The sequence below is a fragment of the Epinephelus moara genome, chromosome 24 (genome assembly GCF_006386435.1).
Source record: "Epinephelus moara isolate mb chromosome 24, YSFRI_EMoa_1.0, whole genome shotgun sequence".
Classification (NCBI taxonomy): domain Eukaryota; kingdom Metazoa; phylum Chordata; class Actinopteri; order Perciformes; family Serranidae; genus Epinephelus; species Epinephelus moara.
The window spans coordinates 7,693,181-7,706,932 of NC_065529.1; the positions used below are offsets into that span (position 1 = coordinate 7,693,181).

Here is a 13,752-nt window from a genome sequence, read left to right on the forward strand (position 1 = left end):
AAGTTCCTTCTTCATACCGCCTTTTCATTTTTACAGAGACCCAAACAATAGTGGCGTCATGCTGCTTCAGTGTGTGATTCTAGAAAGCAAGCCAGCATCGTGGAATCAAAAGAGGCATGACTGGCATGACATGTAACACAACAGTGTTGGCCTCTAGTGTGATATTTATCATACACATTGGCAGTGCTTTATAAACAATAACAATGGCATAACAGGACAATAACAATCATTTACCATCCCTGTTATATAGCGGCTGATCTCGTCCTCTGCTCAGAGGGTAAGGAGCTCTAGGACCTCATTGTTATCCCAATTTGCAGACATTTTTGGCTGTTGTTCTTCTTTGAGTTAGCTGGTAATTATGATCAGCAACTTTTTAAATTTCCCAGTAGTGGGTTGCATGAATAACATGTCATTGTAACGTCACACCTGTGCCACCCAGAGAAACCCACCCTTTTGGTGCTGTTACTACCTCTGATGGCACCTTAAAGGTGAGACAACTATGGTGTTAAGAAGGCTGATGTTGTAATGTATGCTGACATTGCCACTTTGTTCTATGTATCACCAATGATGGCAGAGCTGAGTGAGAATCTACCACTTGAGTTGAATACCCATACCAATTGGCTGAAAATGAATACATTAGTATTGAACATTGTACAGTAACAGTAAAAAGAAGTATATAAACTAGTATAGTGTTTTTTGTCATGGGTACGTGACGCGTCAAGTGAGCACTGAACTTCTGTGGCACCAAGTCCACAAACAAACTATAATGAGAGCCTTTCTTTATAGAGGGGTCTCAGCTTGGAATGTGCTCCCTACCAGCATGAGAGATTAATAATAGATATTCCTTCAAGAAGTCACTAAAATTGAAACTGATGAATCACATGTAAATTTTATTATGGCAGTTCTGGAACATTTTTGTTAATTTTATGTTCTTTTTCATTTGGCACAGTGAGTTTGTGACAATTTTCTTTTTTACTCATGTTTTGTCTTAAGTTTGGACTGATACTGAATGTTATCGTCTCACTGATACTGTGTGATTTTAAATTGATGTATTTTTAATGTTGTTTTGTGAGTGGACCCCAGGAAGACTGGCGAACACTTTGTGAAAGCTAATGTGGATCCGAATAAAGAGCAAAGAAGTTACCTGCCTGCCCGAAACCTGTGATGCTTGAGCCCGGTCACACTCTGAAGTCATCGAAATCCAGCACTTTGGCAGTTACTTGTGGCATCAGAAACCGACCTTTAACGTCAGCATGATACGCGGGAAACGCTGTGGGACAAGGACAAAAGTTAAGGCAGCGAAAGTCCAAGTGGGGCAGGCAGGAGGGGTGGTGGATGGGTCCAACAAACACCGGCTTTCATCTGAGAGAGAGGTGTGTCCCGTAATATTCTAAAGCCAAACCATGTTTTTTTTTTTTCTAACCACATGTTTTTGTTGCCTTAACCCAACCATGTGTGTTTGTTGTTAAAGGAAGAAAAAAAAAAATCCTGTGAAAACGGAAGTGTATCTTGAAAGTAGAGAACTTGACACGGTGTCCCAGAATGTCAACAACCAACGCACCCAGGGTACCTTGCACGTGAGATGTGGACATGGAAAGTCCATGACCAAAACGTCAATATGTGATGAGGTCTGAGCGAGAATGTTTTGGATGTTTCAAACAAGCCTGCCCAAACTGCCCAATCTACGGGTCCCGGCTGTGGCTTGACCCCGTGCATCACTACAATGCAAAAGCATGAGGGTGAGAGGGGTGGCCTGGGCCAGATTCTGATTAGGGCCACAGAAAGGTTTATTCCGACCCTGCAAACAAACTACAATTTTGCTTTCTTTTACAGTGATGCAGACTCACAGCATTATTTAGGTTAAGTTGAGACTATGTCACCTTGCATTGCATATATTGATGCATTTGGTTGATTCAATATGCTTCATAACCGATCACTCAACACAGTCCTTTCACACTGGGCTCCTTCTAGGACAGAATCCTCAGGAATGGTGAGACGGAGGAGCTTTGTCTAACGTGGATCTATTTTAGAGTCTTTAATATGAACAAAAAGCTGGAGGACCCCCTGGAGAGCACATATCTATTATTACCCATTATTATGGGACATGTGCATGCTATTATCCTGAGCGACTGTGCGTTCTATAGCCGGCGCTAGGATCCAGAGGAATGACCTCTCTCTCTCTCTCCATCCCTTCTCTCTCTCTCTTTCTCTCTCTCTCTCTCTCTCTCTCTCCCCTCAAGACTGTTTTAAAGTCTCTGCCAGACTTGGGCTCACACGCTATTTCCTGGATGGACGGAGGAATGGAAAGCTTCCAGCGCCTCTCCACCACCAACACCAACACCAACACCGACTCTCCCCTCTCTGTGTGCCCGACGAGCGCTGCCTCCACCGCCGCAGCCGCAGGAGCGACGACGCGCTGTGTGGACCGCCGCTGCTAGTCTCCCATAACCCGCTTTCCCCCCTCTCCTGCTGCACATACACGCTCCTCCATAACCATCAGTACCCGAGTGTTATGCTGATATCCGGGGATATCGGGGGGATTTTGGGACGGAAAGACTCTTTACTGGACCTCTAAAAATTTCTCCGCCCTCCACCGTGCCCAGTCTCCGTCTGCGCTGCGTCTCCGGTGCTGCTTTTTACGCAGCGAAGGCGTCGCTGATTTGCCCGCAAAAGGGGGAAACTCAACAGTTGTTGCTGCTTATTGTTTGCATGTCGACGTGCATATCACTACCATGTGGAGGCTACTGCAATCGTGTTGTTGCTGCTGGTGGATTTTCTCTCTCATTTTGCCTGCCTTCGTGCTCCTGTGGGCCGAGTGTCATCCTGGTAAGTTTCATACCCCTACAAGTCAAACACTGGGATTTTTTTTGTTTTGTGCTCGTGTCTATGAAGGAATGTGGTTATCGCTGTGGCACTGTCAGAGCGCAATGCATCTCTAATAGGCTGATAGAAGTCAGGTCCCCTCACGGAGTATCCTGTAACGGGTCACTGGCTGGGAATATTTCGTGCCTTTTGGCTTGACGCGCTTCCCCGGCACCGGCACGTCGACTACAAACTGTCGGAGACGCAAAAAAAGGCAGTTAGTGGAAGGATTAGTATGCAGCTGAGAGACCTGTTTGAACCTCCTCATACCCATTAAAACACAACTCCATCACAGGAGCGTATTTGCCCCTGCTTCCTTCCCTCTGGTAGAACTCGCTCTTAAGCTCTCCAAATCCACCGTTTTTTAAATTTCTTTTTAACCCTTTAAATAGCAATCAAACTGGGGGAAAAAGACACAATAGGTTGGGATGCTATTAGAGGAGCAGCAGGCATGGAAGGCTGGTAGTTGGGTCAGGGATATGGGTAGATAAAACGAGGAAAATGTGATGCCTTGTCAGCCGGCGGCGCGTACGCCAAAGCCGTTATCTCACTGCCTCGAGCAAGACAGCAGGGCTGTGAAGCCGCTTCACACACTCAAGCACACAGCCCCCAAAAATTGCAGTTGAGGCTCAAATCTGTGCTGAGGGGAAAGCAGACCTCGTGTCTGTGTTTGGGATTGTCATGTAGACCCCTCAGAGGGGTTCAACAAACAAGAAGATGGGACTCTAGATACCATATGGCTGTGGAACACTGACTACTTTGAAGAAAACACTGTCCTAAATGCTTCCTCTCTCTAATTGGGCTAATCTCCAGCTGTTATATAACAGAATTGAACGATTTCCCACATTCACTTTGCAGAGAGAACCCTCTGCTTCACTTAGAGTTAAATCAAACACTCCTGGGCCCTGGACCCCAGTTTGTGAGGTCTGGCTTTAAACCCTCAGGAGCCGATACCTGAGGAAGAACAACACCTTTTCTGTTGCTCTCACTCTCAGACAGTAAAGAGGAGAAATCTCTTGTATCAAATTGGGAAATAAATCCAACAAATCATATTTGACCTTGACCAGAGTGTCCATATACGCTTCATTTCTCCAGCTGTGTGAAGATCCAAGAAACGTCTAAGACAATTTCACACACGCTGGCCAACCCTACAAAAGCTCTGACTGAAATTCTGGAGGTGTGATGTTCTCATGTTCACCGTTACCCACCCACCCATCCTTTAAATAGAGTCATATGCATATAGATGTGGTCATATTTTACAAAGGAATTCCCTCTGTGGGCATCTTTGTCGTTAGATATGAATCAGTACTATTACAATTAGATTCAATCGAGGTTGGGGCGATAATGGGAAAAAATGGTTAACGTCCCAATATTTCTAACCAAATACCGGGACATCGTGACAAATGGTGCTTTCAGAGGATATTTGCGCCTAAGAAAAAAAAATAAGCAAAAGAGAATCTGTAATGTGGAGTGATGGAGAGGTTTTCTCTGTTTGTTTGACTCAGCCACAGCACACAGATAAGCTCGGAAATGTGATTCAGCTTCTAAAACGACTAAATGACAAATTTCAAATAGAACCTTTTACACTGCAATAACCGAAAATCCCCAACACTGTCCAAGTGCAAAGTCACGACCCTAGTTTGATAGCATACAGATATATTACTCAGCTCTGCTCTCAAATCGTTGCTTAACAGCGGCGTGAGCAAAACAGGCTTTTACTAGTTCTGTCTTTTAAAGAAATCTGAGAAGTGCATTAATGAATCCATTGGACCCTTGATCACATCTTGGACTCGTATTGGCCCCCATTACCACCCCCCCAAGTGTGAGGGGCCACTCTAATGTTAAAATTCACCGAGCTCGTGTTGGAGCTGTCAGCTAGAGCTGTCTGTAGATATGACACGTTATCACACAGCCGGCTAGTCGGGCTGTATTAGCCTACTTTTCAGCTTGCCTAGATTAGCTCTTATATGTCTTATGAGTCTTAGGAGATGTCTTGGAACACACACACACACACACACACACACACACACTCACAGAATAAGAGAAAGTCAGAGCAAAAGATGCCCTGTTGACCACTGAGCACAGACACTGCTTTAACAAATCCATCCCAGTATTTAAACACCGTTAGGATTGATATACTGACTTCAATTTTTGAAATGTGGCTCTTGTTAGACATTTAGGGGTTTCGTGCCATGCCCCCTCATTCCCTCTATTTATCATCTTGCATTCCATCTGATCACAAACCTGGAGAGAAATAAAGTCAAGTGAGCCGGGGAGTCGAAGAGAGAGCTGCTGCGAGAGATGGATGGTGCTGATGGATGGATGGATGGATGGATGGGTGGGGGCACAGACAGAAGGATGGAAAGAATGGTTTGAGGATTCATTTATTCGTGGTGGCCCATGAAAACAAGATTGTTTGTGCTGCTGAAAATGAAGCCAGCTGTTTTTCACGGACCAGATATTCAAGATGAGTAAAATCAAATGGATTAACACTTTTTTTTTTCTTTGAATAAAGATGCAGTCGTTTTTTTAAATTAAAAACAGGCTCATTAGCAGGTAAAACAGTCTTTTTCCAGTGTGTTCACTGATAGGAAACAAACAGATGCGTTTATCAAAAAAAAAAAAAAAAATCAATGTTGTAGGGATTAAAAATAAAGAATTAAAAAATGCCTGCTATGAGAGGAAATGGGAGAGCTGGGGCTTATTGCATAGCAAAATGGCACATGTTAAAATCAGCTGCATATCACTCTGTCTTTTAATAGATGAGAAATGAAGAGAAATATCTCAAAACGTCTTTTTTGTTAGGAGAAAATCTATTTCAACAAAATACAAGCTATGGAAATACATAGGAAAAGGACAGATGGACAGATATTCAGCTGCCAGTTTGTGATGCTTTCGCGACGTGACAAATTTCTGGGCAAATGGGCATCGTCACCGAAGGGCAAATCCACGGCTCAGGACGTGGAACATTGATAATCTCTCCCTCGCTGTCTCTCTCTACTTGACCTCCTCTTTGCCTCCTCTCCCTCCCCCCTCGGCTCGACCACGTGTTGTCATGATACCGGCTTCGAGCGAGCCCAAGGTGGCTGGTTCATGTTCACGGGGCTGGCAGATGATGTAGGAACAGAGATGAGTGTGCTTCTCTCCTGCTGGGTATCATCATCTGCAGGCTCTCAGCGCTGCTCTCCTTACCTCCAGCCCCGCTCTTCTTTTCTATTAATAAGGCTCTTATCCAGGAGATTGGTTTGGAAAAAGCACAGGGAAAGGCAGGATCGGCTTTCCAGAAAAAAACCCAAAACACGTCACCCATGGGCCACATGCAAATGCGGATCGCTTTGGTGGCTGATGATGTATAATCAGCTATAAAAAGAAAAAAAAAAAGGCGGCTTAGAAGAATTTCAGCATTTCTGGTTTACTGGACCTACTTTATTGTCATGTGAAGACTCTGAAAAGATTCCCTCTTTGTGTAGAGATTCTCAGTTGTGTAGATGGGCTCTCTGTATATGTGTTGAATCATTTTGTAGCCTTACCGAGTGCTGAAATAAAACAAAAACCTGTTTCCAATACAAAATCAGCTTGGAAATGAGTGTCAGTGTTGTGACAGGAAAAAAAACACATCACCACATTTAAATTAAGAAAAATGAAATGGAAAATAAGTTTTATAATAACATTACATAACATTACATTCAGGAATACAGGATAATGGAGATAATTGAAATGGCGGCGCATGATTTTTTCAGTCCTGCTTCTCTTTAATAAAAAGAGCTAGGTGGTTATGATCACATTCAGAACCGTTTCTGATCATAATGAGGCTCTTGTTCAGTAGTGTTGAAGTACAGTACGTCTCTCTTTTTCCTCATGTATGCTGTTTCCTGCTCTTGTGAGGAAAGTCTGCATGTAGTCTTTAAAATGGCTTCATTGTCTGGTTTGTTAATTTGACCAACTGGACTGAAACGTGCTAAAGATTCCCACTCGCTTTAAGATTTGCATACCATACATGTTAAAAAAGAGCTCTCGGAAATGCAAATAGAAGTCGTCTGAGAACGACGCCAGTGATTTATCTCATTCCATGTATATGCGGTTTTGTGTTTCCCTGCTGATCCGTAAAGCGTACAGCGCATCTTCGAAGCAGCTCTCTGTGATTTCCTCAGCAGGGAGGCTATGACGCCTGCAATTATGGCCTCGGCTCCAACCTGTGGTGTTGGGATAGCGCTGGTGAGCGCTTCATCCTCTGAGCCTTCGAAGAGTAGAGTGCACTGTTTACTCCGGAGTCCACCTTCATAATGTCATACCTTGCTGTGGAGCAACACCCGCAATGATTCAGCCAAGTGCCGTCAGAAATACAGGAAGATTGTGCAGCGCAATGATTCAGCCAAGTGCCGTCAGAAATACAGGAAGATTGTGCNTGGTGAGCGCTTCATCCTCTGAGCCTTCGAAGAGTAGAGTGCACTGTTTACTCCGGAGTCCACCTTCATAATGTCATACCTTGCTGCGGAGCAACACCCGCAATGATTCAGCCAAGTGCCGTCAGAAATACAGGAAGATTGTGCAGCGTTGTCGTGTCACGCACGAGTGACCTGACTGCTGCCAACACGCCCCCAGTCGCCCACATAATGGCCGGTTTGCAGCCACGCAAACATCTGTTTTTTTTGTGTTTTTTTTGGAGATGGAAAGCACTGAACATCACTGCGGGGCGTCCGCTAGCTGACACAGAGCATCACTTTTCCTTTCCTGTCTGCGGCGTGCGGTGTCAGCGTCGAGGCATCACGCCCCTGTCACCGCGCTGCACTTCAGCCCTGGGTTAACCAAACACACAAGGGAGAGGGAGAAAGAAAGAAAAGGAAGGAGACAGAAGAGACAGGGAAAGAAAGAGATGTCTGGCCTTCCATCTGTCTCTCTGTGCTGTGAAAAATGAATGGGCCCTGTCGCTCCTGGCTAGGAGGAAAAACAGAACAGTCATTGTAATCTCACAACAAGCGCCTGAGCTAGCACATCTTTTCACCCCCACAAACACACAACCCTCCTTCCATCTATCTCTGTCTCTTTCCTCGCCTATTTTTTTTTTTCAAATTCACCCTCCGTTTCCTCTCTGTTGGAGAGTGTATGCGCATACACGTGCACCTTTTCTGCTCCTCTTAAATCCAGGAACAAACGAGACAAGCCGGTTTGTTAACCATTCTAAGCAGGCCCCCGTGTCACAAACCTTTTCTCTGAGCCTTTTTGTCGCAGCGATATAGGGAGAAGGTTGACATTTAGGGAAGGGATTGGATATGCTTCGTGGCCTTCGGTTGCCAACATTATCATCATCATCATCTCAGTGCTCACCGAGCTATTATCTGGCCTCCGCTGTGGCCAGAAAAACGCTCGCACGTTGGCTCGCGGGTCACTTTATCAGTCAGTGAGGGGCCTGTCAACGCCACCCCGGCTTTCCTTAATAGATTGATTAAAAGATACCATGTCATGTTTGTCCATGTGTGTGTATATGCAAGATGCAGCGGGGGTGGGAGGGGTGGCAGTTATCCATGTGGGATGCTGCTTTGGTAGCTGCCGCCTTGTCATTAGGAGGAAGCTGCCTGAGAGAGCAAGACGGGAGAGATAGAGGGATCGGGAAGCAGATAAATGAAGAAAAAAGAAAACATCCCTTCTATTGTGCTATTGATTTTTAGCGGGAAATGATGCTGTTTTGTTGCACAAAGGGGGAAACTAAAGATAAATAGGTCTGATAATGATAACAATAGTAATGATGATATTAAGTGCAGTGGTGCTAATGATATCTCAAGAATGCGATGAGTGGAGCCGAGCATGGAGCATCGCCTTATTTTGTTTTTCGATCAGCGTTTCTGCTCAGCTGAGCGTGCCTGTTAGGTTTTTAATCTGTTTCTCGTCAGATTTTTTTTTTATATATATATAAATTCATATGCTCGTGGCCCCACGGTGCAGCTTGAAAAAGGAGAATGGTGGGAAAGATGGAGATGTCTGGCCTTCTCCTCAAGCCGGTCCCGGTTTCTCTCAGACTTAATGGGCTGCTGAAAATAAGGCACACTCTTCAACCACCACCAGGCTTTCACTTTTTTTTTCTCTTATCTCTCCGTCTCCATTGTTCCACTTCATTGTTTTAATCAAGTCCACTGCCGGATTATTTGGAGAAGAGGAGGGGGTGTTCCCCTATCATTTTCTGGAAGGTGCCTCCCGAATTTTAGCTCAGTCAGGCCTGTGAGAGCTGCTTTCCAACAGCATCACCCTCTCGCCCTCCCCCCACGTCTCTCCACTTTTCTCACTTTCTTCATTCTGCTTTGCTAAGTCTTGTTTGCTTCCGGCAGGGTTTCGCGTTGGTTGCCATATGTTCTACTTCCCTCTGCCATTATCACCATCATGCTTTTCGTTCATACGTCTGACTAATGCTCTTAGAAAAAGCCTAGATTGAGCATCAAACAGACTTTGAAGTAGTCTCTTTCCGCTATAGCTCCAGTTGCATTGTCTTTAAAGAAAAAAACAGCAGCAGAACACACATACTGCTCTGCTTGTGTGACAGATTTGTACCCATCATTGAGTTTGATGTTTCTCTCAGCTAGGCAACAGGGGCTGGGTATCAAACCCCAATACTTTTTTGGCACCCACTGAAATGTAATCATACCACTGAGTACTGAAAAATGTGTAGTATGGAACACTGGCATTACATCTAGGTACGTTTGTTTTACTCAACTGATCAGAAAGGTGCTAATTAAAATCTTTTTTTTTTGTTTTAATAGGGTAAAAGTCTTTAATTGTTTGTATTTAAACTACAGTTGAGAAACCTGGATTTATTTGTTAGAGTTTTTGGTCACTTGGGGATAAAGTAAGTCCACAGCAATCTGATTAATCAACCAACTTTCATTCCCACGGCATCAAATACAGCAGTCTGGTCAGCAGCCCTCGGCCTCTGTTACCACCTCACAAGCCACCTCGCAGCATGTATGAGAGACATCAATGCTAATGTAAACCCGTCCATGGCAATAACATAGTAGAAAGAGTTTGTGGGTCAAACACATGCATGACTTTTACCCAGGAGGCCAGTGTTTGTGTCAACATTCTTAGTAACATCCTTGTTAGGTTATTGTAATAAACATACAGTAATTATTTAAACCCAAGCCACTAAGTAGTTTTGTCTAAACATGTAGAAGTTTTGGTGGCAAAACCTACGATTCCTGTGAAGATGGAAGTTTATTTTGAAAGACACTGTGGTATGTGGCGAGGGGGAAATTGACATGGAAACTGACATGTCCAAAACTGATGCTGGGGGGTATCTAACACGTCACAATTGGAGCCACTGACAAAGCTGCGGTATTTGACAAGTTGGGAGTGAGAACATCTTGAAATATTTCGACATATGACACGTGACTAACTTACAAAGTTAATGACTAACTAACAGAGTTGTGTTTCTGGCCACCAGAAGAATGTTAGTTGTTCTCCTTTTAGCTCTGGTTTGGTCTCCATCAACTTATGACAGAAACATCTGTCTCTTTAGCTACTAAATGCTCCACTGTGTTCATTATCTACAGTAGTGGCAAACTTTGTCTGCTGTTTGATGTTTACTGTACCAGGGCTTTCTCGCAGCTGAGGGTTGATAGTGAGGTTTTTGGGCTGGAAAAGACTGGCTACAAGAGACTTTAAACTGTAGATGCAAGGGACACCACAGAGTTGGGTGATAATTGTTAAAGTTAAAGTCCCACTGATTGTGAAATTTGTTCTCCGCATTTGACCCATCCCCTGAGGGAGCGGTGAGCAGCAGCGGTGCCACACTCGGGAATCATATGGTGATCTAACCCCCCAATTCCAACCCCTGATGCTGAGTGCCAAGCAGGGAGGCAATGGGTCCCATTTTTATAGTCTTTGGTATGACCCGGCCAGGGATCAAACCCACGACCTCCCAGTTTCAGGGCGGACACTCTACCACTAGGCCACTGAGCTGGTTATAACTGTGGCTTTAGACCAATTTGCACGTGGACAAGTACCACCTGGCGACCTTCAGTAATCAGTAATAAATGTGGGGGTTGTCTGTGATCTTAATTTGCTGTGTCCCTAATTTGTAAAGTAAAAATTCCACTGCAAATTACCTACCATATTTCACTAAACACACAGGTCATGTGGTATTAGTCAAGTCATGTTTATTTATAGAGCACATTTAAAAAGAACAAATGATGACAAAATGCTTCACAAAGACATTAAAACATAAGAATGACCAAATAAAAACAATCATAAATTTCAGAATATAAATAAATAAAAACATAAAATATCTTGAGGAAATCATAATACGAAAAATAGCATTGCACACAAAAATAGAAGCAAATAAAAATCAGAGTGTGGTCATGCTCAGGCATGTCATCATGTTGATAATTAAAAGGCTAAAGAAAAGAGATGGGTCTTAAGATGGCTTTTGAAGGTATAAGTGGAGGGAGGAGATCTCATTGTTAGCAGCAAACTATTCCACAATTTAGGGCCAACAACCAAAAAAGCTCTATTACATTTGGTTTTTAACTAGGTGCATGGAATGGAGAGTAGTAATTGGTCATGAGATCTGAGGGTTTGGGAAGTGAAATAGGGTCTAAGCAGTTTAGAGATGTGGCCTGGTGCCAGTCCATGCAGTGCTTAAAAAACAAATCTTAAAATCAATTCTGTACTTCACTGGCAACCAGTGAAGAGAGACCAGTACAGGGGAGATATGGTCTCTCTTCCTGTTACCTGTGAGGAGTCTTGCTGCTGCAGGTTGAACAAGCTGCAGGTGAGAGAGATTGGTTACTACATAAAGAGAATCACAGTAATCGAGGCAAGAGGAAATAAAAGTGTGGACTAAAGTCTTCAGATATTTAACGGGCAGAAATGGTTTTAATTTTGCAAGTGATCCCCAATTTTTCATCCTCATTGCACTTTAAAAGGGAGTTGACTTGCATGAATCACAAGGTTTCAATATGAGGTACAGCAGCGTGTCATCAGCATAACAACTGAAGGCAATATTATACTAAAGGTAAGTATATATGAGGAAAGTAAAACAGGACCTAATATGGAACCCTGTGGCATTATCAGTTGTGACAGAGGCTGTTAGTCCTGTGCAAACTGGCATTTCTTTGACTTGGGTTTGTATTTAGTTTTTTTTTTGTTTCTTTCCTGCCTTTTTCCCGGTCTATTACGGAGGCTGAGTTGGCAATTTAAGGTGAAAGATTTGACAGCATTTTGGGTGCAGGATGCTCATCTCACAACACAGCATGGAGGCCCATTTGGAGAAAGAGCAAGCTCAAATCCATCCAGGAGAGCAAAATCTTGAGAGATGATGAGATAGATGACATGTGACAAATGTGAGGCAGGACTGGTTCTGCTTGTTTAACCCATATTTCTTTTTTTCAAAAATAGAGGGGTTAAAAGTGTGTCAAAAATGTGTCTATTTCTCATAGTGAGGTAACACAAACAGGATAAGTTTGGTACTGGTAGCAAAACTCAAGTACCATATTGACACTGGTATTAAAATATCAAGTAGTACCTAGCCCTACAGGCAACAACAACAGAGTAAAAGATTAGTTGAATGTACTTCTGGCAAAAAAGCCTGTTCTTTTGTCTGCATCCCTCATGGTAAACCAATAAATGCTGCAACACACCCTGGCAGGCTGTGGTTGCGTGCAGGCAGAAACACAACACAGATAGGGGAAAAACAAAGAGAAAAGAGAAAGACATAGAGACAGCACGAGATGCTGATGAGAGTGGAGAGGTGTACGCAGCCAAGCCCTTTTTTCCATTTTGCTAAGCGGGATGCCAGCGGAGCTTCTGTGTCACTGTGCAGGGCTGTTGTGTGTTAAAAGGAGCTTAGACTGACAGGCTGTCGGCCGGCATGGAGGCTGACGAGCCTAACCGACGGCGACACCAAACAAACACCGGGAGGTGAGAGAAGAAGGAGATGAGATGGGAAAACAAATGGACACGGCAAAATCCAAAGAGAGAGTTCACACTCCACCTACCCTCTAGATTGAAACCTGTGACACCACCAGTCGTTTTGGAAGCTGTAAGATGCAATTTGATGGGATATTCCTGACAGAGAGGCGGCTGACGGTTGCCAGGTGGTGGTTCTTTTGGCCACGGGCCCTCCTCCCTCCCCCCTCCACGCCACCTTGGCACATGTCAGGACTTTCAGACACTTTGTGTTCTTTTGTCAGGCTCGATAGGTGGCCATTCACTCTGCAGCTGTGACAGCTCTCCGATACAGCGGTGAAAGGTGTAGATGGGTGTTCCTGCCATTTCCCAGAACGCTTTCTCATTTTGAATGTTGAAATGCACTTCACTCGACTTCCATCAGTCATCCCTGCTGACAGTGGAATGGAAGCAGCTGCTTTCTCCCTGAGAAAGGTGAAAGAAATGTCACCATCTTACTATGATATTTGGTGTGTCAGTTAGACAACAGGTCCCGGGTTTTACTTAACAGTTTTGTAAGCTTTTCACTCACGTCCTGTTCTTTTTCTTTGTGGCCTCTCTCTTCTTTCTGCCATTTTGTTTTTTGCTGTTTATTATTTCCATTTTTACCTTACACTGTTCATTATGCATTCTTCTCACACTGCTCTTGTCTTTTTGTTCTGCTCTGACTCTTTTTAAAACACCTTATATTCTATTTCATTTTGTCATCCTTTTTTCTCTTTTTCATCCATCCTCTTTGTTCTCTCCATTCTTTTTCTCCCCTTCTTCTTTCCCTTTCTTCCCACATCTTCATTTGTTCATGCTTTCTTTGTAGTACTTCAACTCTTTCTACTCTTCCAACAATTTCTTTTCTTCCCATTTCTCCTTTCCTTTCCTTTCCTTTCCTTTCCTTTCCTTTCCTTTCCTTTCTGTTCTTCTTTGTTTGTTCATCATCACTCTTTCTCTGCTTTTTTTCTC

The 13,752-nt window shown here is 43.8% G+C and overlaps 1 protein-coding gene and 1 pseudogene across 1 annotated transcript in view; both read left to right on the plus strand.

Moving 5' to 3' along the window:
* The window catches only part of LOC126385465 (peptidyl-prolyl cis-trans isomerase-like), a 109,400-nt pseudogene extending 106,962 nt beyond the window's left edge, over positions 1–2,438 (plus strand).
* ptprga (protein tyrosine phosphatase receptor type Ga) overlaps positions 2,308–13,752 on the plus strand; it is a 613,968-nt gene continuing 602,523 nt past the window's right edge. Inside the window, exon 1 of the mRNA XM_050039320.1 lies at positions 2,308–2,826. Coding sequence (XP_049895277.1) covers positions 2,733–2,826 — 94 coding nt within the window. The 5' untranslated portion in view covers positions 2,308–2,732. The remainder of the gene's footprint in view (positions 2,827–13,752) is intronic.